The 26,239-nt window shown below is 39.0% G+C and overlaps 1 protein-coding gene across 1 annotated transcript in view; it reads left to right on the forward strand.

The window, feature by feature from the left end:
- The window catches only part of SETD3 (SET domain containing 3, actin N3(tau)-histidine methyltransferase), a 66,841-nt gene extending 41,505 nt beyond the window's left edge, over nt 1-25,336 (forward strand). Inside the window, exons 7-13 of the mRNA XM_084270478.1 lie at nt 10,135-10,193; nt 12,017-12,131; nt 16,402-16,476; nt 19,123-19,289; nt 19,940-20,025; nt 21,777-21,937; nt 22,563-25,336. Of these exons, the coding sequence (XP_084126604.1) occupies nt 10,135-10,193; nt 12,017-12,131; nt 16,402-16,476; nt 19,123-19,289; nt 19,940-20,025; nt 21,777-21,937; nt 22,563-23,003 (1,104 nt within the window). The 3' untranslated portion in view covers nt 23,004-25,336. The remainder of the gene's footprint in view (nt 1-10,134; nt 10,194-12,016; nt 12,132-16,401; nt 16,477-19,122; nt 19,290-19,939; nt 20,026-21,776; nt 21,938-22,562) is intronic.
- The last annotated feature ends 903 nt before the right edge of the window (nt 25,337-26,239 follow it).

The raw sequence follows: 26,239 nt of genomic DNA on the forward strand, positions 1-26,239 counted from the left end.
ACATTTTCCAGTCCTCTAGGGATGAGGTTAGGAAAGCTAAAGCCTAGCTGGAGTTGAACCTGACATGGAATGTCAAGGGCAACCATAAGTACAAAGGAGACTAGGGAAAATGTGGCTCTGCTGCTGAACAGGGCAGAGAACAGGGTGACACAGAGTATGGAAAAAGCAGTGGTACTGAATGCCGCCTTTGCCTCAGCCTTACTAGCAAGACTGGCTGTGAGGAATCCCATGTCCCAGACACCAGAAGGAAAGGCTGGAGCAATAAGATGTACACTTGGAAGAGGATCGGGTAAGGGAATACTTAAGCAAACCAGGCTTACACATGGGCCCTGATGGGAGGCACCCACAAGCACTGAGTGAGCTGGCCGATGCCAATGTGAGATGACACACCCCTGACAGATAGCATGCCATCCAGAGGACCTGGACAAACTCCTGAAGTGAGCCTGTGTGTATTGATGTCTGGACAGTGCTTGTGAAGGTATTATGGTAGTCCCATTGTGATCACAATCCTGGCAGTAATCTATCCAAAGATGTTTTGATCTGTTTGTGTGCACTGTTGGACAGAGAACTTGATTTCCTGGAGGCTGTAATCCCTTTTGATCAGATACTAAATTTGATTTATTATTCACATAAAATTTGACTAATTGATTTAGCATGAATGAAATTCTAAAATCCAGTTATTAGCTGTTGGGCACTGGAATATCATTTTAGTTAGGACATTTTTAACATGTTAAGTTCTGGATCTCAAAATAACATTACAGCATCTTTAAAATCTGGTGTCACATTTGACTCTCCAGGATTGGGTATATTAGGTGAGATTTCACATCTCTAGTTTAATTTTGACACCAGTTTTTGAAGTTGTGATGATACTTTCAATATGACTTATGCTGCTTCTATGTTATTTTTCTGTACTGTTTCTAATCTGTCCTATTCCAATAAGCATATGATTTTCCAGGTCAGTGTGAAGTAGAACGTCTGGTGTCTCACTGTACTTGGCTTTAAGATACCACCATTTAGCTTTTATGCAATAAATAACATTTGAGTTGAATGCAGACAAGTATACTGCCTTTTAAAACTCTCTAAACCATTCAAATGCTTGGAAATGGTTTATTATTTTTAAGTTGATGTAATAGAGAATATTTTAATGCTTCTAAAGAGCTCAACCGATAACGTAGTCAAAACCAAATGTATTTGGAAGCAAAATACACTTTGATCATGTACCAAGGAGGTCCGTAGGGTTCTCGGTTTTCTCTCCTATGTGATTTATACTCATTGGCATGCCAGTCAAATAGTTTTTTTCAGAAGTGATGTCAGCGGCACTGTAAAAAATGGGTGGAAAAAACATGGCCCAGTTGTATACCCTATAAAAGCTTCCCTTTTGTTTACTTGGTTGCTATACATATCACCTTAAGGAGAGAATTCAAATTCCATTGAGTGGGCAGTTAAAAAAGTAAAATAGTGTTACTATTTAATTTGCTTTGTTTGAATTTCAGTGCCAGAGTTGTTCTGCTTGATCAATAATAAATCAATATGCACTTAATAATAGACGATATTTATGCCTTTCTGTGTTTTTCCTCTCCGTGAGGGACAAAATACTGTATTAATCTGTTTTGCTGGCAGCAAACTGAAGATTGACTGTATGCTTCTCCCGTCCCACTTAGCCTATCTACTGTAAGGTGGTTTAGAACTTTGCAAACATGCACCAAATTCCTGGGTTTTGTATCACTTCTGGTATATCTCACCCCCAGCTGTGATGGCAATAACAGCAGATCCTGGTGCTTCATTGGGCCATTCCTGCGGCTGCCCTTCTCCACCGCAGAAGCAGCTACAGGCTTTGCTGGATCATGCCTGTCCGTCTCAGACAAATGAAGAGCTCAAGTCCTTGCGTGGGTAGGAGGTCTGCTGCCTTCTTCCTCCGTTCCTTCCTTGCCTTGCACAGGAACACGGCGACAGCTCTGGGCTTTGAGCCAGCCGGACACAGGGGGAGGTGTTTGGCTGTTCGGGCAGCGTTTGCTCCTCAAACAGCTGTTCCCTATCTCCTCCAAGGAAAAGGTGGCAGGCCATATGGAGGCATCCTATGGTCCAGATTCAGCCGATGGGCGCCAGTTGGACCGTGCTGGCCTAGATTGAAATACAGGCACATCCTCCTTGGTGTCTGCTGTTTCTTAAGTCAAAATGTTTTAAAGTTGGAGGACAGATGGGATAAAGCCTTTCTTTCTTTTTTGATATAGATGTTATCTTCCTTTGGACATTCATTGTTAGCATCTCCTAATCAGTAGGTTTTAATTTATTTTATATTCTGAATGGTTTGGATTCTGTTATACTTGCCTAAACACCCTCTTTCCTCTAGAGAAGCAGAGATGTACTTCAAAGTATATATGCCAGTGCTAAACAAAATTTGTTTCTGTGCAGTTTAAACCACATTTGGGAGGAATAATACGTTCTCTTGTTAGTATTACGGGCTTTTAAGGCTTTTTTTTTGAAGATGGGGTTCTCAACCACTCTCCTGGTTGAGAATGCAGATCAGTATCAGGTTTTACAGCCAATAGAGTGGAGAGGGGGTTTTGTTTGCTTTACTGTTAGTTGCTTTTATTTTTATTTTTTAACTGAGTTGCACTTTCTGGGGCAGTTGAGTTTATCCCCAGAGATGATGTCTGTGTCTTCTGTGGAAGTGAGTGCCTCAGCAGACATCAGGAGATCATCATGCACTTACAAGTATACTTTTTCATATAAAGTTTGTACTTATTGTGCAGATTTAATATTTTTCCTGATATAACAGCAGTTACAAATGTTCCATAAATTTAAAATATGATAACAAGCTGATGTTTCTTAGAATGGAATACTCAAAGGATGTATTCTTTAAGCACTGCAAAATTATACAGGGGACTTATCTTTGTTAAAATTAGTAATTTAACTAAATTACAAAGTGGATTATCCTCTTTAGTCAGACCCAGCGCTAATACACCACACAGTAGGAGATTGATATGTTGCTAAGTAAACTAAAGTTTATTTTCTTGTACTATGGTTTGAATGTGAGTTGAAGAGGAAGTGGTAAGTTTTCAGTTTTGGATGTGTGTGCTCTGTAGTCCCAGGACATCTGGTTCCAGGACTTGCCATGCTCCACATGCCATGCCAGCTGTGCAGTGCAGTACCTTAGTTATCAGATGCTTATGATCCAAGCTTCTACCTGAGTGACCCCTGATATGATTTATCTGTAAACTGGAGTAGTTGATTCACAGGTAACAAAACTTTGACCATACTACATTATATTAATGCTTGTTAGAAAACTCGATGGATGTGGAGTGGTTGCGAATAGGAAATACTACCCCTGTCTTTTAAAAGCAGCTCAGCCTTTCCATCACAGCCTTTTATTTGTGGCTTGTGATTCACTGGATTAATAGTAGAGTTGTGTCATGAATTTGTGCATGAACATAGTACACACGTTACACTGAATAAAAATGGACAAGTACCTCAAGAGAAGCCTAAAGAGTAAATAATACATCATGGTATACAGGCATAGACCTTTGCGAGGAAACCATTTACTGCAGCTATCTTACTGTACCTGTGTATAGTAAGACTGAACCTGTCAATCTAAGGCTCAACGTGAACACTAAATTCATATTTCATGAAGAAATTTGCCACAGAAGATAATGGAGCTAGTGTGTCTTTCTGTTACATGAATGGAGAGGCTGTCTCATCGCAAAACGTGCCCAGTCTCAGCCCAGCTTGCTCTCCCGCTTCACCCCTGCATTCTGCCCAAAGTGATTTTGTGAAAGGACAGGAAAAGGTGCAGAAAACTTGGTCACTAATTTAAGTGTCACATCTGAGTGTCCTATTTTCTGGAGAAGAATAGTATTTTAGAATTCTGAATGCTAAGAAGTATTCTGTAAATGGACTGATGTGATCAAGAAGTGGATGTTAAAAAGTCCATCACTGTCTTGCCACTAATAAAGGAGATGCCACAGGATTGTTGGCTGGCTAGCGTTTGCATTCAGTTCAGAGTTATTTCTGTGTACTCCATCAGCCAAATGGTAACGTCCACTTTGCATGTGAAGTGGACTGCTAGTCCTTCAGACCCTTGAGTTAGTAGTTGATGTCATGGTTTGAGCTGTTTGTTATGCCACTGCTGTCTCATTAACTAAGAGCAATTTTTGCAGGTAGAAGGTACAGAAAAAGGGACTGTGCAGTTAAATTCCATTGCACCAGAAGGAGTCATTCCGCTCTGCTTCCGCTGCATGAATCCCCTAATAGTCTGGAACAGTGCTTTCTTGTGTATATTGGCAGAAAGTAAATAAAAATTGCTGACATAAAGAATAAGCAAGAATGTTATTTAGATTTAATAAGTTTCAATCCTGTGGTACCTTTTTAATTTTAAGATTCGTTCTATTAGGTTTTGCAAAGTAGGATGATCTTTCTTCCATTAGAAAAGTCATCTAACAGCACGGGTTCACAGATGTAATTCCTAGTGCTTCATGAATTGGGCTGTTTGAAAATTCCAGAGCATGCCTCTGTAGTTATAAACTGTTATTACAAAGTAAAATAAGCTTTGGCTTTGTTTGCCGTCCTGTACAGTGAACTGGCTTTCCCTTGTTAGGTTAGCCAGCATATGACCAATAGAAAAAGTGAATTCTTGTTTCCCTGTAGATCACTAGGATCCTCCATTCTGAATTCTTTATGTAGCTTTAGGGCAGTTAAAGCCTGAGCAGCTCCACAGAGAAGAGTTTCTCTTCAAGGCTGCTGCTTCAAAGGCTTTCCAGAGCTGGGAAAGGGACAGTAACCAGCAAATGCTGACAGATCTTCCTGCTTCTGGCCTTGAAAGTGTGTGTGTGTGTGTGTGGTGTGTGTTTGTGTTTTTGTACACCTACACATTGGCCTGAAACCATCAAGTAGCATCCAACAAGGCTCATAACGGAATCTCCCCATGTTAATGAGTACATTGGAAAGAAGGGAGAATCTGCAAAGAAGAGGAGAGGAAAAAAATTGGTCAAAAGGAACAAACCCTTGGGCTTTATGTTCAAAGGAATGAAAGTTAACAAGGTGAAAGCTTTAACTGGTTTTGGCTTTAAGTGTTTCAAGCACCCTTAGTATTTTGGGGGTTGGAAAGGGGTGGACTGATGTCCTCAATATAATCTCAACACTTGGTGTGATGCTTTCCTAAGATAGACATGGAGCTATCTGCTTCAATGGTACACGAGAGGTTTTTGAGAATATTGAAATCTGATTTAGTAACATCAGTGCAGTGATTGCCCATAGTTTTGCCTTGGACTTGTGAGTACTTGGAATATTCTTCACAGAAATCCAACCATCTGTATCTACAAACTCAGGAAACCAACAAAATCAAGGGAATTTTTTTTAGTTCTGTATCAAAGTGGAGTTGGAGATTACTCCAATGGTCAGCTTATCTCAGCTGAGAGCTGATGTCTTTTCAAAGAAAGCCACTGACTTCGATCGCATCCAGTGATGCAGTTTTTCTTACTTGGAGTACTTAAGGGCTGATGGTGCAAAGGAATATACTGGTCAGTATGACTTCACACCAAAATGCACCCAATCTTTTCAAGACTTCTAGTAACGTAAGTTTAACGTTGTGTAAACTTTTGTACTCTTAATATTAATTTTTATTCAGATGTTTTATTGCATGTTTTAGTAGTAGGACTTGTACTTTGCATCATTTGGTAAACAAGCAAATATTAGTCTAATTTTAATTGGAATTCCTTGTCGAGATTAGAAGGTCTGATAAATGATCTTTGGCATTTTGTAATTGAATGGGGTAAGGGGCTACTGCCTCTAATAGTCTGGCCACTCTTTTACAGGAGGTTAATGCCTTTCTAGGCTGGATAGCAAACGTGAAGGTTATAGAATCATAGAATTGATTTGGTTGAAAAAGACCTTTAAGATCATCAAGTTCAACTATTTATGATTGCTTCTCAGCTGGAAAGGCACCCACCCTTTCTGCATGGAAGCCTTCATGCTGTCCAAACAAAACCCAGCCCTCTACAAAACAGAGGAGTCCTCTAACATCTAGTTTATAAAGCGTGAGAATCATTATCCTGTGATGTCCATACAGCAATTTGAGGGAGAAAGCACAAAGGCCCCCATGCGGGCATCAGGAGTTGTGCTTTCTTGTGAGACATGAACATGAAATGTGAACCCCTGGATATTGCTGCTTCCCAGAAAGAGAGACATGTCTAAAACGTCATCTTTTTTCTTTTTTTTCTTTCCCTCCCCCCTTCTCTGGTTGCCATACTGAGTAACTGGCTTCTAGTCTGATAGTGTTTTAGGTGACTAGAATAACAGTCTGTCTCTTTCTGCAGTGGCTGCAGACAATCTGGCAGCAATCACTGCTACTTTTTAATATTTCTGGTTATTTTGAGATATCCTCCAAATGTCTCAAAGAAGGCTTGGAACACTGAAGGGGAAGAAGCATTTATTATTTTATTTTTTTTTAGGAATAGCAGCATCAGGAGGAAAATGAAATTCAGCATGCCACTATTTGTTTTTGCAGTGGTCATCACCCTGATTGCCAGCTCTGACAATATTTTCACAGAAAGGGTAACTAAATAGATGGTATTTGTTCTTTATAATAACTCTTTCGGTAGAATGTCAGGACCTGCATCTAAATGAGTACATTCACATTTTCATGTTCCCATTTTTTATTTAAAGCTTCCCCTCCTAACTTTCTAAAACTACTTCATACAGACTTGGTAAGTTAAAATTAGGGTTCGTGTAGTGGGTAATGTTACATTTCAAAGCTAATCTGCAGAGACCTCGCTGCGTGAACCTATAAAAGCTGGATCTGATTTTTTTTTTACGTATTAAGTGTTTGTTTAGATTAAATATGTCTGTATCTTTTTTGATCAGCCAGAGCAATTTGCATGCTGTGCAGCAGTCATCTTCTATACTTTATTAAATATCTGTCAATTATAAATATCAAGGTTTTACATTAATGTCAAGATAGTACATCAAAAATTCATGGAATATGTGACTTTTTTCAAGGGTATTTAATACTTAATGCATTTGTGTCATTTTTCTTTCTAGATATATTGACAGGTTTTATTAAGTGTTTGTTAGGGAGATCTCATTTTTACCAAGGGACTATAAAGAGAAGCTGCATACTAAATCAATTTTTTAATCAGAATATTGTTCTTTTTTGTGTGTCTTCAGATTCTTGTAATCTATAGGGTTTTTAAGTTACGTAGTAAAGTAGTCCAAGTCAGAAATCTAACATGATCAAATATGCTGACGTTAGAGTATCTTAACTTTAAAAGAGCTACTGGAACATTATACCAGAACATGTTATAAATATGATAATTGCATACACAGGGGTTTTATTCTGCCTCGTGTCTTTTGCTTATAAGACCATAGATTTTGTCCCTTGTTGCAATTTACTAGTGCTTTTATATGAGTTAGTCTGCGTGGTCTCCATTGAGGGGCAGCCCCTAAATTTCACAGATTTACAAACGGGGAGGGTTACGGAGCGTTTGGTGGCATCCAGAGGCTTTGCCTGTGGGTTGTGTGTTCGAGTCGACTCGTTACAGAGGGACACCTTGTGTCAGATGTACAATTAACCTCACCAGCAATCTCTGGATTTAATACGGATGTTTCCCACTGAGAGGGCAGTGGCAGCACATACTGTGTATGTTTTGCTTCCTATGGGCGCTTGCTCCTTAGGGTTGATCATGTTGGCTGGCACTCCCTGTGTATAGTGTGAGCAGCAACTGTGCACACCTAGTGTGTTCAGCCTGGCAAAGCCACTGTTACACCACTGGTAAGCCCTTCGTAGTCTCTCTAGTGCACTTTTAGAGCCTTATGACCGTAGTAGTTCTTGCATTTGCTGAAAGATTTATTCCCTTGAAAATTCTTGCCTGAGAAGCAGGAGAGAGGAAAAGGGCGGAGGGTGTTTGTGGGGTCTTTCTCCTGCGATACTCTTGCCGGCCAGCCGCCCAGACCGAGATAAGGCGGCGTTCAGGGACGTTACCCACACAAGCGCCCTCGGGACGTTACCGTGGCATGGAGGGGCTACGGACGGAGGACTTTTCCCTCCAGCGCCGTGTGTCCCCCTCCCGGGCCGGGGGCGAAGGGCAGCACGGCTCCGGGAGGCGGCGTGCCGGGCAAGGCCGGATCCGCTGCTGCTGGGCTGGGGCCGTGCGGCACCGGCAGGTGGCAGCGCCGGCCCGTGCGGGCAGCGCGGGGCCGCGGCACCGCCGGCCTCAGGCACCGGCACGGCCGCGGGGCGCGGCGGGAGATGCGGTGCTGGAAGCTGTGACGCCGAGCAGGGCGTGCTGCCGCGCAAGTTAAGCCTGCGGCGAAACGGAGCGGCGGAGATAGGGGTGTTTGAGGGATCCTGACGTCTCTGTTGGCGGGAAGGAGCTGCTGCTTCAAACCCTTCGGGTGCGGAACCAGGCTCCGACCTGCAGAGCCCAGAGACACCCGACAGACACAAACACCGCGGTGTTTTAAAGTGAAACTGGGAAGCGTACGCGTCTCACTGCCGGCGTTGATTTCCCCTCCTTAGTTTATCAACTACTGTAAAACAGATTCATAATACTAGCGATAAAGGTTGGGATTAGATTGCCGTAAAGCAATAATAAAGGGTGGTGCTCAGGTTTAGGAATTGCTGTTTCCAGCTGAAGCCAAAGTTTCCACGTTCCTTTCTGGAATGGAGTCTGAACTGTTGCACTGCAAGCGAAGATACCTCCTGAAGCGTGTTGATTGCTTTGGGTCTCAGTTCTGGCTTTGTCCTCTGCGTTCTCGTGAGAAGTAAGTCAGTCTGTAAACTCCGCTGGAGCAGTTAAACTCGAGGGGATTTGTTCTGCCATGACCGTATCATCCATGTGAAGGAAAATCATATGGAAATGTAGAGTGCTTTAAAAAGAAGGAAGGGGCAGCGGTCACTGGAGTTGTTCACTTCTGCCAGGTTTCGAGAAAGCCCATCCAAAGGGTTAACTGGAGGGGCTGGGGGAGAACAGACACCTGGGACCTAACACCCAATTGGCAGTCTTTTGTAATATATAATTTGCCTAAAATTGCGCACTGAGCACAAGCTTTTGTTTTCTAATTGATTTACGGTTCTAGCCACTTTTACCTCATCCCCTACTGTCCTGCACACAGTGCCAGCAAGTACATTACAGTGAGAAATGATAAATTACCATGCACTTGTGATGCTAATGCATCAAGAGTAAAAAAACTGCATACTACATGGAGCTTCATGAATTAAGAGTGTCGCAAAGATAAAGCTATGCAAAAAAAAAATCATTTGTATCTTCTGAAATAATTGTTTGAACGTTTAGTTCAATTTGTCTCTCAGACCTAATTGAACCTAAAGATTAAAATTTATGCTATTATGGCTTTCTATTCATGAATCGGGACAAACTTCCAAAGAAAGCGTGGGAGTGTGGGCTTAAAGCTACCTGTATTTTTGAAACTTTTAATAAGTTAATTGATCAGAAGAGTAACAGGTATTACAGCTTCTTAAAGCCTTTTCAAAACCTACATATTTTGCTTGTTAATGACAACTGTGATATGCATTCTTCGCTGCTCCACTTTTAGATGTGTAGATGGCTTAATGTAGGTATAATCTAATCAATGCTTGTTACCAAAGCTACTTAAATATTTTAATCTGGGTCATTTCAGAGGTATCGTGCAACTTGTACTGTATAAAACCTTCACAGGTATCAAGGAAGAATTTTAAATCCTCTATGAATAATTCTTACATGCATTTGTGAAATATCTTACTGAGATCCCAGAGAAAAGGGAAATGTGGAAGTTGGTGAAAGCTAATAGGTGCTTATTGTCTGATTTCTTTCCCCCACCCTGCGCCATGGGCTGGGTTTTGTTTTACCTTCATGTACTCAGTCCACCTTAAATTTTTTATTTTTGTACGATGTCTGTGGGTTCCAGTCTTGAAATATGAAGAAACAGATTTATGGCGGCTGCTGGGCACAACAAATTAAGTTGACAGTGATGTATGAGAGCATAATAGCATGATGATCCCTCTGTAGCGCGGCTGGACGCCTCCTGCTTCATTTGGCTCTTGTTAGGATCTGTTAGGCAGCTAAATAATGAAATTCTGCTGACTGATTTCTGATTTCTCTTTTCTTTCTTTTTTTACCTTTTTCTGAAACTCGCATTTCCCAGACCCATCCTAATGCCAGCAAACTGCCCTTAAAGGATTCTTTCACTTACGATGACTACAGGTTGGTCTGTCTTTGAATTTTAATTTTTTTTGGTAGTATATATAGTGAACTGTGGGACCCTGGAAATGCTGCATTGGTGAGAAAGCCCTGTTGTTATTGAAATGTTAAGTGTTGAATTTGTTACTAATACACTTTCTCAATGAATTAAAAAAGTAAAATAAGTATGCAGATTTTAATTGTTACAAAGGCATAGTCATTGTGAGCAGTTAATTTAACCAACCGGCACACATAGTCTGAGATTAGTAAAGTAATTCCGATTTTCTTAAGAAAATAATTCAGGTGATGTTGCAGGAGGCTCGAGTTTTGGGTTTGGGGATTATTCTTTTAATATCTTTTTATAAAAGGCTTTACTAGCACATAGTGGTAAAAATGAATATTTACAGTGGCTGTTGAACACAGGAGCCAGAGAACTTGAGCTGAACATGTGACGCATGAGTGTCACTTGGAGGTGCTATAGGGGGTGACATAATCAAGATAAAAATAAGAATAATTAAGATAACGAGAGCTTTGATTCTGTTAAGTGATTAAAATAGCATGAATAAAAGACATTCATGAGGTCTTACAGGGATTTTTGTTTAGCCTAGTTGTACTTCTGGGTGAGTCTGTGAGATTGGGATTACCAAAGCACACGTCCTTCACTTACAGGGTCACAGAGGAACATGTCTATGTACACCTGAAGTGGTCTAAAATTTTGTGGATGAAAATACAACAATTAAAAAGAAACACATTACTATTATGTTTCCAACAGTGTCTGTAGATCAGAACTGTCCACAATTTTAGCCTGTTTTTTTAGAAATTAAGTAGATTTCAATTTCATGGTATCTTTCTAAGGAATCTCTAGTCCTTCTGAAAGTCTTAACTCTGTATATTAAATACCTATTACTGGAGTCAGTGGGAGTTAAAATTATTTTTACCTTCTCCTTTGTTTTTTCTTTTGTTCCTTCAAAAAACCCTATAACTCTATGTGTATTAAGGCCAGAACATAGTGAAATTAAAATTTAATATCCATTTTTGTCTGAAATAAAATAAAAATTATACTTTATGAAATACTTGAACGTTGAGCTTTTCTGAAGATCTTTAAGTTTCAATAGGTAACTGGCATTCCCTTTGCTTAACCTAAGTTAGAGAGGTTTTGAACAATGTCTGTGCTAAACTATGCTATACTTAGTTCATTCTTTTTATCTGGTTATGTGTTTGGGTATTGGGCCTTTTTCCCCCTCTTTATTCTGTTAAGCAGAAAATTCTAGCAATACTGATCTAAGCCAAAAGTTTGCAAACTGAAGAAGAAGAGCTCTTACCAAAATATCATGTGTGTGTCAGGTGATGACACCAGTTTCCAGTTCATGCAGTACATAAGTGTTATAGGGGATGAGGGGAAAAAATACCTCCTGGCTCTTACAAGAGTCTGCACACAGATGAGCATTACTGTTGCCAAGCAGGAGCTGTGAACTTCTCTGCAGGCTGCAGGAAAGCTGACCCCAGGTTTGGGGTGCGGGGGTGAGAGGCATATGTGCAGCGAAAGGTTGGGAAGCAGAAGGTGGTGTGGGAGTGGGTCCTGACTGAGGTAACGGAGGGACAAAGGTCCTGTTGCAAAGAGTGCAGAAGGGTGGGATTGCAGTCTTGATTTGGGAATTGGTCTCTGTGCATGCCTTGGAAACCTAGGAGGGGCTGTTCCTGTTGCCTCCTACTGTTATTACAGCGTGATATTTTACGTAAACTGAGTTTGGAAACTCCCAGCCTAAATGATGGCTTCAGGTTGCACTGCAGCCAATTGTATATTGATGTTTGGAACATTGACCATCTAATGTTTTTAATTTCTGTAGATGGGCCGTTTCCTCTGTTATGACACGACAGAACCAGATTCCAACAGAAGATGGTTCCAGAGTTACATTGGCTCTTATACCTTTATGGGACATGTGTAATCATACCAATGGACTGGTAAGGATTTCTTCAGTGTTGCTGAAAGGCTTTAGGGCTTAAGTATTAAGCCTTTCAACTGCTGTAGAAGGGTTTAATAATACTTTTCATTATTCTTCTTAAGAAAGGTATTTTATCTTTCCAAGTGACCCTAAAAAACTAATATCTGAAAGAAAGATTTGTCAGTTTCTTAATTGTCTTATGACAGCTTTTCAGACAGAACTTTCTTCACCTAGAGAAAGCTTTAGAAGTGACTGCATACTTGCATACAGTTATGTCTCATATACATATACGGTACCTTTAAAAGTTTTCAGTTGCATGATACCTTTTTTTCCAGACAAGTTTGAATGTTGTTCTGACAGAGTTTTGCTTCTGATGGGCTGAAAAAGATTCTCAGTACTGGACAGATTTGTTCTGAGAATAGGAAAGCAGACAATGATTAAGGTTGCCTCTTGTAGCTACCACTAGGGAAAGTGGTTAGAAATTTGCAGCTCAAAAATACTGCCTGCTCTCCTAACCATGCCCAAAGAGCCTTGTTACAGAGACAGCAGCAACAAGAACAAAGCCTAGTTCAACAAAAACAGTACATCTGTTACTACATCAAAGAAACAAAATGCAAAAATACTACTTTAGGGCATATTAAACATTTAAAAGGTGACATATGTATATAGAAAGTCAGACCTGCTGACATTTTGACTTGCGTGAGCTAGTTCAGAAGATGAGGGCTTGATTTCATTAACATGGTAGCTAATGTTGGGCATGGTGAATGTAAGAGGATGCTTTATCAATGTTATTTAGCCAGTCTCACGTACACTTCAGATTTCATACCCTCTAATTGTGTTTCCAGTAGGTAGCATTATTTACTGTAAGCTGTGAGTATGACCATACTATTCAAGTAATCCTGGTTCTTTTGTGGGATTGAGTATAAGGACAGCAGCATGTGTTAGTATTGTTGGTATAAGAAAAGCCTGGTTTAAATGAACAAATTATAAAGCAAGTCATTTTTCAATTGACATTTAGCTAATTTATTGGTACTATGACTGTATGAAATACAGCATGATCAGCCAGGCTATGAAGTTCCAAGTGTTTGGGGTTTTTGATTTATTTTTCCCTATTAAAAAGTGATTGATTGCATGTTGTTCTTTAACAGTGAATCTTGCCCTTCACTATCTGTTAGGCAGTCTAGTAACTTTCATTTAGCAATAAAGCTTGTATGAGAGTCTCCAATGTAAAGAAAATTGCTTAAAATTCAGAAATATTTATTTTTGCAATATAAGTCTTAGCTGCAAGTATCAGTACTTCCTGTACCCTTTTCCTGCTGGGCATCTCTTTCAGATGCTTTTGCAGAGACTTGTCTGTATTCATTAGGCAAGTCTTAATGAATGCCTTCAAAGTTGGGACTAGAGGAAAGAGGAAGAGAATTAAGGTTCTGAGAGGGGAAAAAAAAATCAAGTATCCTATATTAAAAGAGCACCTAGTTATGTTATTTTAATCATTCAAACTTCTATGTAAAATGATAAAGTAATTTTTATTTTTATTATGCTCTTTAACAATGGGTTTGATATGGAGCCAGCCTCGGGAGCCAAACCTGCTAGTGCAGTAGTATATCAAGGTTGGAAGCATTTTTTTATGCTGAAGTGTAGTCTAAAGGGCAGGGGTGGTGGTGTGCTGAACTTAATACTTTGTATGTATATACAGATCTTACTCATTTGTTTCATGTTTGTACAGAAACTGGTTTAGATGGGTTTAGATTTAGGAAGGAGAGTCAACTAATATTGATAATGGACTAAGGAAAGCTACTAAACCTCTTTCTGTTAGTTTCCTTGTACTACTAGAAATAAGGGGGGAAACTGGCAAGATAACTGTAAAGCTCCTAAGATAACTGTAAGCTGTCTGTATTGTAGTTTATATTATTGTGGAGTGAGGTGAGGGTGGGTTCTGCTTTAATCATAGCACATCCCTTTAAAGTACATGAAGGGAATTGTTCTTCATTACAGGAAAGTGAGAATCAAAAGATGGCATTGTATGCATCCCTGCCTAGTCTGTTCTGAACGTACTGCTGAAATACTTCTTGAGTCAATCAGCCACTACAGATCCTTGTTCTTCCTTTATTCCACAGGGCCCCTTTCCATGAGCTAGATAATAAAATGCTCTTTGGGTTTTAACTGGAGCTAGGTCCATGCAGCTTTTCCTTGCTTCTGACACTACTAATTAGATCAACCTGCCTCTAAGAACTATATCAAAATGGTTGTCTTCATGCATTTCTCATTGTTATTCTTTAGTGGGATTGTATTTTGACAGTCAGAGGTTGATTACCAGTTCTGCCTGAGCTTTAAATAAGCTACGTTGTGCCTGTTGGGCCGGGTCCATCCTTAATCACTGACCAAGCAGACTATTGCATGCTTTATACACAACTTGAAATGCATGTATCAGTCTGCTTCAGAAATAAAACTGAAGGGATGGAATTTGTCAGCTATCATGTGGGAAGAGAAGTAAACACCCTGTTAATTCTCTTACATGACTGCTATTAAAAGAAAGAGGAAATAAGAGTCTATCACTCCATTATGCTTTATAGAAAAGCCTTTCAGAAGCACTGCTTTTTTTTTTGAAAAAAAAAAAAAAAAGGCAGAAATAAAAAACAATCCCAAAATCGAGTAGTGCTTTAGTGAAGCATGCTTAAACTGACAAAATCCTGCTCTTAATGTACTGGAATTTCTCCAGTCCTTGAGAGCCTCCTGTTCCATAGACAGTTCAAGAAACTGGAATGGAGTTTCACACTCAGAAGTATTTAACTGAATTTACACACTAGGAAAATTTCAGGATGGGTTAGGTGCTGTCAAGAGTTCTCTTTTTTGAATGGAAATTGCAGTTTTCCCCAAAATGACTGTCTTTGAATTTGGAAGGTACGCTTCTCACAGCACTTGCAACCTGCAATTCAGGGTTAGGTACTCTTCTAAATGAGAGATATTAATTAAAAATCATTCAGTCCAGCATAGTGAATGCACAGGAGTGTCTTGTACTCGAGTGCCGCAGCCTGTGTTTTGCAGTAGGCCTGATTCTCATGCGTGACTTTGGTGCTCTCTTTGGGTGTCAGCGTGCCGCACACCCGTTGGCAGAACTGAAGTGGTGGTGTGGGTGTGCAGAGCAGCTCTGCACGCCTCCGCAGGGCCAGGCTGTCCGCACGCCTGTCACCATTTTGGGTTTGCTGCGTCGTTGACAGTTTCTCCATGCTCACTTTGAGAGCACTGCTTGGGCTGGCAAATGCACTCTTTGTGATGCAAGCAGCACTAAACTACTAACATGTAAAACATCAACCAAGCTTTCAAAATAATCCATGTCATTCTGTCTTTGGACAAACTACATCCAAGATGGGGATCGGAGTGTTACGCAACTCACATGTAAGTCAGCTTCCTGACAAGTATGTTTTCATTTACAGGGGCTGAGAGGGAATCTCTGGCTTTGACTAGGTTTCCCCCTGTGCTCAGAGTGTATTTTTCCATAAATTAGCTCTGTTGGTACCAGACTCAGAATACTTACTGTAAAAGTTGCTTCCCTGCAGCTTATGGTCCGTCCTGTGGCTGCATCATCAGTGCCTGCATCTTTGGTAATGCTATTCAAGGACAAGCTGTTTGTCACTTGTAAAATGTGTTACATTTTTAGGATAGCTTTACATGTTAGTGTGACCACTTCACAGTTTTGTAAGATTTTTCAGAGAAGTACAGGTTTCTTAAGGGAGTTTATCCTCTTGCATTGCCCACTACTGTCAAAAAAAACCTTTTAACATTTTAAGAATATTACTTAACTTTAGATAAAGGGCTTATTTGCAGGTAAATTATAATTCTCTGAAGATTCTATCCCCTACAGATCCACAGTTATCTAATTCTTTTTCATTGTGAGATCAAAAGTGTGCTGGCAGTTGAAGGATAAAGCACAGCATATAGAGCTGTCAGTGCCCTGCTCCCTTGGGCATCATGAAAACTCCAGAACCTTATAGCAGGCTGCCAGCTTTAGCATGGAACTGTCTGTGGTCTGTGGAGGGTACTTTGTTAAGAGCCTTGCTCACTTCAGGTGAGTTATTTCTTCCTTTAGGTTTCTTTAATGCAGAGTTTTTTAAAAAAGAGATTGCCCAGGAATTGTAAACCAATTACCATCAGCAATATTCTATTGTGCAGTGAAAGAAGTGTGCAAAGGCCAGTGTTAGTGTCTGTTTCCAATAGGACAATGGTTTCTCAGTGGTGAGGAAGACAAATATAAAATGGTAAAGCTGCTTTTGTTGTTTTTGCTTGGTCAGATCACTACAGGCTACAATTTAGAGGATGACCGGTGTGAATGTGTAGCACTTCAAGACTTCAAGGCCGGAGAACAGGTAACTGAATTATTATCTACGTTAATTGTTCTTTAAATAAGTTTTTGGACACTTGGTGACTCCCTACAAAATTGTAACAGAAGGATGGTGTGAATAAAACCCTGCTACAGTTGAATTTTATTATGTTGAGCGGATTTTGTGTGGAAATACTACCCACAATACTACCAAAGCCATTAAGTGCACTTTTATTCCAAATAAAGTATTTTCTGTCACTTGCCAGACCCCAACTTAAGGAGAGTTTTGGTTCCTCATGTTTTGGAGAACTAGTTGAAATATTAAATCACTGGTAAACGCACATACACAGACACTGCATTAGGTATTCTGGGTGAGATTAACAAAAGGCCATATCCAAAGGACAAAAGATAAATATACTTTAAATTTCAGTTGTCACTTTGTCGGCAGCAGCAGATTGTAGAGTCTTTTCTTAAAAATGTTGGTTTATGTTTCTCATTAGGCTTCATTTAACAAGAGGTTAAATACAGTCTGGTTGCCAGCTATTTTACCCATGTTGCCATTCCCATAGAAGGAGCTGAAAGCACACTCCCTCCCTTTCTCGCAGGCATGCTCACGTGTTACACACCCCTTCATCCTGAAAGTACGGAAGGGCAGGTCTTGCAAAGATGTGGGGAACAGTTCAGAACCCAGTATATTGTGCAGATCTGCTAAGTAACCAAAATGAGTGTTAGGGCTGGGTATGCATTGAAGACAGTGGTTCCAGGAGCGCAGGAAATCTCTGGTAGGAAGGTTCCTGTGCTGTAGCAGCAGCCATCCTAAGCTGGTCTGCATGGCCAGAAAAAGGCTTTGACTACGAAACATCCTGAAATATTTTGTAACTCAGTCTCTGAGTGATTACCTTTAGTGTATTATTTTCCCAGTCTTACACTCAATAATATTTTGATTTTCATTTTCCTTATGCATTGTTACCATCCTTTTTAACAAAGATGTGTCTGAAAAAAAAATTAAGTATGTTTTCCCAGAGGTATATTTATCCTCATTGCTATGCTGGGGTTTACAGTGATTGTATATTTTTTGTGTTGCTCTTAGAATTTGTTATGGTAGTCAAATATTTGCTGTTTTTTTCCAATAATGATATGATGAGTTAAAAGAGGTCCACAGTTTTCCCAGAAGTGATCCAATTTATAATTTTCCACAGCTGGCAGTGGATGTGTCATATAGCTGTTCTGGCTGCTCTCTCCATTTCAATTACAGAGGCTTCCTCTATTTCGATTTTATTTTAGTAGTTTCACTTTGTCTGCTATTTGTCAGATTATTTTTTTTTTAATTCCTGTGCAAACTTTTAACTGTTATTGACATCATTAAAACACTTCAATTATATAATGCTTCAGCCTTTCAGTGTACTGTGCAGATGTTATCTCTTACTGTTTCAGCAGGAAGAGTGTATGATCCTTGGCCTTGCTACTAAAAAATGTGAGGCAGCAGAAGTCCACAGAATCTATCAAATACTGGCCTTCAATAAAGCAACTTTCTCATTCTGTTTAACTGGTTTTTTTTTTGTAGAAGAACCTTACAGTATAAAAGTATACCCTATGCTTTACATATGATATGTGACTTTTAATATGTAATGTATCTGCAAGAGTTTTAAAGCTTGGGAAAGTTAGCAACTTTCTCCTTAACCACTGCCACAACATACCTAGGCACTTGTTCATTATACGAGTGTGTTACAGTATAATGTTCACTATAATTTGATATAATGCTTAAGCTTTTAGTGCTTAGGATAAATAGTTCTAATCTGAAATTGAAAACAAAGGAAGTAAATGACATTGTTAGTGTTGTTGAGCCCTTAAGAGAATACTGTGCTTTTCCCTGTCAGCTAGAGAGGAGTGGAAACTTCCAGGTACCCAGAGCATTGCTGTTCCCTAAGGATGAGATGGGAGTTCAGTAACTTTGTTTCTAGCTGAAAATTCCATTATCAAAGAAAAGGGGAAAATACCTTCTTGATGTGTGAGAAGACAGTTGCTACTCTGACCTCTTGTCACATGGACTTCATGTACTTTTTTCAGGTTATATTAAGGAACTTCGTTTTTAGTGTAAATAATAGTAAGCTATTTGTTTTAGATAAAGAGTTCAGGGTATAACACAAAAATAAATACTATCTGAACACAGATCAGATCTCTCTGGATACATTTTGGTGTATCCATGCTTAAGGCAACATTAAAACAAAAGCAAAGTTGATCCATCAGTACCATGGGTCACTTTTTTGGTGGACAGATGGGAGGGGGAAATGACTCCAGAAACTCGCATTTCTTTTAATGGACTCTCCTTGTCTCAGTTTTTTTAGCTGTTAAAAGTGTAGAATCTTTGGAAGCTTCTTTCCTTACGCTGATATTTTATGACAGTGTGAGAAAACAAAGCATTTTTATTTTAAAGTATGGAATAAGAACCTCTCCTCTCCTTTCAAAAGTCTCGTACACAAATATGTTTACATCTAACTCTGAAGTATATTGCCACATTATGTACAGCATTTGAATCGATACCAGAAAACAAAGCGTGTTTCTTTATATAACCAAATATACCTTGTACTCAGAATAGTAACTCTTTCAGGAAATAACTTTCAAATTATGTCGGTTTTGTGAGCTGATCTTAAGCTTTTTTCCTGTCCCTTCACTTCTCTTTTCATCCTTCTAGATTTACATTTTTTATGGCACTCGGTCAAACGCTGAATTTGTGATCCACAGTGGTTTTTTCTTTGATAATAATTCACATGACAGAGTGAAAATAAAGCTTGGCGTGAGTAAAAGTGACAGGCTGTATGCTATGAAGGCAGAGGTCTTAGCTCGTGCTGGTATCCCAACGTAAGTAAAACACAATGCCACGGGTTTTTAAAAACATTTCCAAAGTATACAGTGTCCAGTAGAGCATATATAAAGCTGTTCTGTGATAGGTTTTTTTTAGGTGCAATATTTCTCCTGTTTGTATAGCAAATTAAAGTTATTGTAATAATATTTACAGAAGTTCTTTGAGCTATATTATCATCTAATTTGGACCATATATAAGGATAAAAGCCTTTGCTTTAATAACCATTTGAACAAAACCAGAGCAAGGATTAATTTGAAGCAATCTGTGGTTTGTTTTTTTTCTTTCCTATCCCTTGCAGACATACTACGATGCTCAGTATGTGAACCACAGCATTTTCCTTTAGTCTTTTCAGTCCAGAGGGTACTGTTAGGAGCAGCAGACGTGAAACATTGCATTTTCATGAATTTATTATGAAAGCCGTATAAAAATAATTGTAAGTGTAAAATTGCAGAGATAATTGTTCTTTTCAGATACAGGTTAGGAAAGCTTTTCTTCAGTTTGAACTAGTATTACCTAATTTTTTAAAAGATACTTTTGTAATAGTGCATTTGTTTTCTATTCTAAGGTCTTTCATGTTGAAATAAGTTCAAAGGTATGACAGCAGAACTTGCATTTACTGTTGCTGTTTGATGGTTTCCTTTATTAGTTCTAGTGTTTTTGCCTTGCACTCCACTGAGCCTCCAATCTCTGCCCAGCTTTTGGCTTTCCTTCGAGTGTTTTGTATGAGTGAAGGTAAGATGTTTTATGAAGATAACCTAATTTACGTTTGGTTTGGGGTTGGGGTTGGTTTGTTTGTTTATTTGGTTTTTAATGCTGGAATGTGATAGATATTTATATAGAACATTAAGCTAGGAGATCGGAGGAGTTGAGATTAAAAAGGGATCTACAAACTCGTGACAAACCCAGTCTTTGGCCATGTTGTCTAAGGGAACATTTCAGTAACATAGGCCTTTCTGGAACTCCTAAAGCATGAGGTGATACAATTTTTAGTTATCTTTTTTTTTTTTAATCTCCTAGGCTGTGGTGACTGAGTGAGCATTGGAGCTTGATCTTTAGTTCTTAGGTTTAAAAATGGTTCACAGAACAAGATTGTGTCAGACCTAGGGGGTTGCATACTCTAATCACAGCACATTAGCCATCACTGCTAGAACCATTTAGGTATGGAATTGGAATATTCTGTTTTGTAGGAGAAATACAGAAGAGACATTTCAAAGTTGAGTATTTTCAATATTTTGATAATTCATAATCTGAAAACAATTTATGCATTTGCTGAACTGTCTTTGTAGTGCTGCTTTTATCTTAGGGGGGTTTATGGGGAAAAGATTTGTACAACTAATAAATATTCACCTAATTTGTGCATGTGAAACTTCTGATCAAATGTTTGTAATAGCTGCTTGCTGGTTAGATGCAGGTTTGGCAGTTACAGATGTGATGGTTTTTCATGGCAGTGAGAGAATTCCCTTGTAGTTAGAGATGCTGTGTGGAACATGTGGATTTTAATACCAGTAGGAATGCTGAAGTTGCTACATTCTTGCACATGCTCTATTTGCTTTCTTTAATAAAAACAACCTGCCTTACATAGTGTCATTCCTTCACTACATCCTGGCATCCGCTTTAAGAAATTAGAATAGAATAGTCCAGTTGGAAGGGACCTACAACAACCACCTAGTACAACTGTCTGACTGCTTCAAGGAAGTAAATTCCAGCAAAGAAAATTTTAGGATGCCGATGAGGGGGGATGAGTTTTGGCTCAGAGAAGAAAATACAATTAGAAAACATTTTAATTGTATCACTCTGATAGATGATTGTGCTCAGATTATTTCTGTGTCTTAAATGCTGTATAAGAAAACTGTTTATTGAGAAACGACGTGCATGTGGTTTGTGAAGTTTGTGATAGCTGCTTTGCAGGAGAGAAATCTGGACAATAAAAGATTAATAGAATTTGTGTAATGTCAAGGAGCTGATTAAAGATTTTCTACTCTGTGTGAGGTTTGTTTGATGGATGCCTTTTCTGACCAACTGTAGGGAGTTTCTGCTGCTGAAAAAGATTACCAAAACAATAGGAAAAATAATTCCATCGCTACTTGCACGTTCTCTGGCCTGTTACTTATAATAACAAAAAGTTCACTGAACTCTTTAAAGAATTACTCCCTGTTGTTTATGAAGTGTTTTCCAGACCATTCCTTCTCACTCTCACAGAGTGATGCTGTTTGTAAGAGGCTCTGATATATAAATATACTGTTATTTCAGAGTGGAGCAGAAGGTCCATTTTCTGCTAACCTCCAGGCTTCTAGTTGCATCTTTGAGGAGAAGCCTAAAAATAACCAGCGTATCTGATAATTCTTATTTGACGAGAGGTGTTTTGGGTTTTTTTGTTAGCTGCTCAAAGCTATACTATTGAAAATAACTCTTTCTGCAGTTTGTCAACTGACAAAGTGAATGATGAGATTGTTTTTAACAGATTGGTTTTATACTTATTGCAGAAGAGCTGAAGGAACACTTGATAGGCGAGCGTGCCATTGACAAAATCTTCACTCTGGGGAACTCAGAGTTTCCCATCAGCTGGGACAATGAAGTTAAACTTTGGACATTCCTAGAAGCCAGAGCATCCCTTCTTTTGAAAACCTATAAAACAACTGTGGAGGTAAAATTATAATTATATGTAATTTAAATGTCTGAAATGTTGTGTGTTTTGATTGTAGGAGAAGATATTTTGTCCCCCATCTTGTCTTTGTAAACTTTAATCTGAATGTCAGTACATAATTCATTCTGTCCTTTTTAAAGTGTAGAAACAGATTTGCATTATCTAAGGAAAATCAAATAAGATTGCAAAAAAGAAAATTTTGTTAATGTAATTTTGTTAATGTATTTTTTCTTTGATTCTCTGAATAGAGGCTACCTGCTTTTTCTCTGCAAGTAAAATGGGGAATCAGTTGCAACTTGTTGTCTATTAGTTGCATTCTCCAGACTGCAAAGAAATAAGCTACCATTGCGAGCAAATCAGTGAACCCACACGTTTCATGGATTTGTGAAGTCTGCTGACTTCACTTGTCATGCAGGCTGATATATGTGCAGAAATTATTGGTTTGGTTATGAATTATTGACAGATTTCCCTGGGACTCCGTGCAGACCCCCTCATTCACCGATGTCCATTCGGTTCAGCCTGAAGAACCTCCTGTCACCATTAACACACCGAGAGAAAAGTTAAAGGATTTTTTTTTTTATTCTGTTGGTTGCTACTAACAAACCTGCTTTTTCTTTACTAACAGGATGATAAGACCTTCTTGGAGACCCACGACCTTACTTCACATGCGATAATGGCTATCAAATTGCGCTTAGGGGAGAAAGAGATCTTGGAGAAAGCAGTAAAGAGTGCGGCTGCTAGCCGAGAGTATTATACCAAACAAATGGCAGATGGAGCTCTGCTTCCTAGATACGAAGAGAGCAATATTGCCTTGTTGGAGAACACTGTGGCAGACTCTAGACTCCCTATTGTCTTGAGAAACCTAGAAGTGGAAGAGCAAGGGGACTTAAAGATTGATGAAGCTATTGATGCTGAAGTCACAGAGAATGGGTTTGTAAATGGTGAAAACTCTCTATTTAATGGGACCAAATCAGAAAGTGGAAACCTAAATAAAGAGAAAAGCAACAGAGAGACTGAAGATGCCAAAGAATCTTCTTCAGAAAGTACTGATGAGGTTAAAGAATAGTCCTGAAGTTTTACTTTCTTGTGAAATTAAATTAGCTGAAGTTTATGAACAGTGCATTTATGTTGGTGTGTTTCTTTGTTAACATTTCTCTTTCTGCAGAGAAAAATGGTTTTGCTGCTTTATATAAAAATGAATTTTTAAGTTATTTAAAAGATTTAGCATCCCTTTTCAATTAAGATTGCCATCTTGCTTTCAGGCAAAAACTGGGGAAAGAGGTGCCTTTGGAAGATTTTGCAGCCCTTTGTTGAACCAAATGTATTTTCTTCCTGAGGAAGAATTAAGCTCTTCTATCTGCTGTGCTTTTGTTGTTCTGTCACTCTGACTACCGAAATTAAAAGCTTGCTCTGCCTCCTGCCAAGAAAAGCAGAAGGCAGGACTGACTCGGTATTCAGTATGAAGGTGGGAGAGCAGTACAGCAGAAAACTGGATAAGAGAATCAGAAACTTGGGAGACTGGAGGAAAACCTGTTTAAAATCAGGTATGCCAGTCCAGAAAAAGGTAAGGTGGCAACCTTATGATTGGTAGTTTTAAATGTTGATGAGACTCCAAATTGTGTACACTTAAAGTGATCTCTGAAGATTTCGGTTTACTTTGTCTTTTGTTTACTGTATAAAAATATCTCATCTTTCTTCAGTCAGAGTTAGGCTGCTACAATACAACATTCACCAACTTTAAAAGGCCGACTTCTTTTTATTTCCAGGCAGTACCTTTTATTTACAAGATAGGCAGTGCTACTGGAGAGTTTGAAAGCAGATAGGCCATGTCACAGCTTTAAACTGTACCGTTCAAAGTGAGGTCGCTTCCCAGCTTCTTCAGGTCTTCACAACTAGCTAGAGATTTTCAGAGCTACACTTTTGACTAAACCATTATTAAAAGGAAAATATGATTAATATTCCTGTCTGCTACTCCTTCATTTCTGTGTTGTTGGATGTAACGTTGAATGTGACATGGTTATCTGATCTTACTCAACCTTCATCTTTTGGTTAAGATATTAATTGATGCTGTTTTCTTGAAGGAAATGGCAGGCAGGCTAATGTATTTTTGGCCTGAGTCCAGACCATGCCCAAGTCTGCGGTATGCTTTGCCATTTAGACTGTGTCTCCATCTGATGCACACTTCTTGGGATACCGCCACAAGTTAAGCAGGGCTACTATCTCCAGCAGTTTTAGTCACCCTCATTCTACATGTTTTACCTTCTAGGTGGAAACAATACAATCCTAGCGCAGTGCAATATCAGAACAAGGGTAATGCCAAGGCTTGACTTTGAAATTACATGGGTATTGGGAGGAGAGGAGGGTGGAATATTCATATTTGGAGAGGAGTATCCAGTGATTTAATTCTGTTCTCAATATAAAGGACTTTGTCTTTTACCTTTGTATCCTTAAGTTCAAGATAATGGCTAGAATGGACATGCTTGGACAATTGTTTAAAGCTCAATAATGTTGCAACCTGCTCATCCAAGACCAGTTGCAGTAAAATGTCTTTTGGCATATTCATAGTTTTATTAGATTTTGCTTCTTTTGTACTGCAACTTGGGAAATGTGTTTTTGCATAAATCTTTGGTGCAATACACATGATAAGTAGTGACTTTCTTTCAGGTTGTCATAGCAGTTTTGGTGTTCAGCTAGTATCAGTGCGGGGAAAATAGAAAAAATAGTTTTTTAAAAAATATTTCACTAAGAATGGCACGTTGCCATTGCACCTTGGATATTGCTTCACCACTAACAAGATGCTGGACCAGTATTTTTGTAACTATATGCTGCCTTTGGTAGAATGTTATGAATTGTTGTCTTGACAGTTTAAATGTCATACAAAAGTCATTACATTTCGGTTTTTATTAGGACCAATATTCCATTTCTGTTTCTGCCACTTACATTGCACAAACATTGTACTAGATACTATGATGCAATTCTGAAACTAGCCTTCCCTGAAAATTATAGCTGTAATTCAGAGTTTAAATGCTTTGATTCAATCTGATACACTGTATTTTGTTCCAGTATTTGCTGATATCTATGGCTAAGCAAAGCCTGTGGTCACCACAGGACAGAATGTGTGGGTTTTCTTGAATAAAATATAGTTCTACCACGTCTTCCCTAGTGAGTGTATTATACAAACAAAACCTTTATCTGCTACTGACTGCTGAATCTTTTGGGGCTTGTGGGCAGAGGAGTATCTGTCCAGGTGTACAGGTAAAGATTAAGGGAGAAATAGTTGGGGGAAGGAGAAAAAAAAAAAAAGAAAAATAGGGGGATTCTAGTAAACAGAAAGGGAAAGTGGTCTATTAAGCGCATGGTCAGATTCTTACTCTTCATCTGTTAGTGTTATTTAGAAAAATATGTTGCACACAATAAAAATAGTGAGTAATCTAATTTTGTAATTTGCATTTTTCCTCTATGCATGAAATGGTTTCTCGGAAGCACTAACCTAAAACTTAAGCTTTTGAAAACTGAGGTGGAAACCAAAAAATTGGCACTGATGAGCCCTTATTACCATCTGTCATGAAAACAGACCTTTCAAACATTTTAAAGTTAACTTTCTTCATAATGTTTGGTTAAGAGGCTGTTCACACTAATCCCAGGCTAAATGCCAACTCTTGCTTCTGTTTAGCTAGCTCTGAAGTATTCCTGCAAGAAAGATATCACTTGGATTTCTCGGACTGTTCTCTAAAAACAAAACAGGAAGTGGGGGGAAAAAAACCCTTTTGAATTTTACATGAACCTACCTACTGATGAATCGTTTCCCTAACAACCTATAACTGCTTTGGCTCTACACAGCAAGGCGGTGTCCGTATAGCCCTGTTGAGGAAGTTGAACATACAAAATTGAGCAGCGAGCTCCACTCTGAAAAAATGCTTGTAAAATACCTGAATGCAACCTGAGCTTAAGTGCTGTCCTGAGTAAATGAGAGCTGAGAGCCTTCCAGAGCTGAGAGCCTTCCGAGTGCAGAGGTCAGGTGGTGTAAGGTCTTGGCTAAGATGAGACGTGTTTTAGTGTCCTGGCTAAAGTGTTTCTTCCTTTGGCCATTGTTGACAGGTGGTACGTACAGAAAATCTCTGCGACCCGACAGTAGCCACGTTCTTGAGGGCAGTTTGCCTTTAGAGAGGAACAATCATGGCACAGTCATGAAACTGGCGTGTTTCAAAGGTACACTGGAAGATTTGGTTACACAAACTGCTCTATCCCGTATGTTTAGAAACAGTATTGAATATCTTCTATCTATATCTTATATCTATTCTA

Source organism: Gallinula chloropus (assembly GCF_964237585.1).
Source record: "Gallinula chloropus genome assembly, chromosome: 14".
Classification (NCBI taxonomy): domain Eukaryota; kingdom Metazoa; phylum Chordata; class Aves; order Gruiformes; family Rallidae; genus Gallinula; species Gallinula chloropus.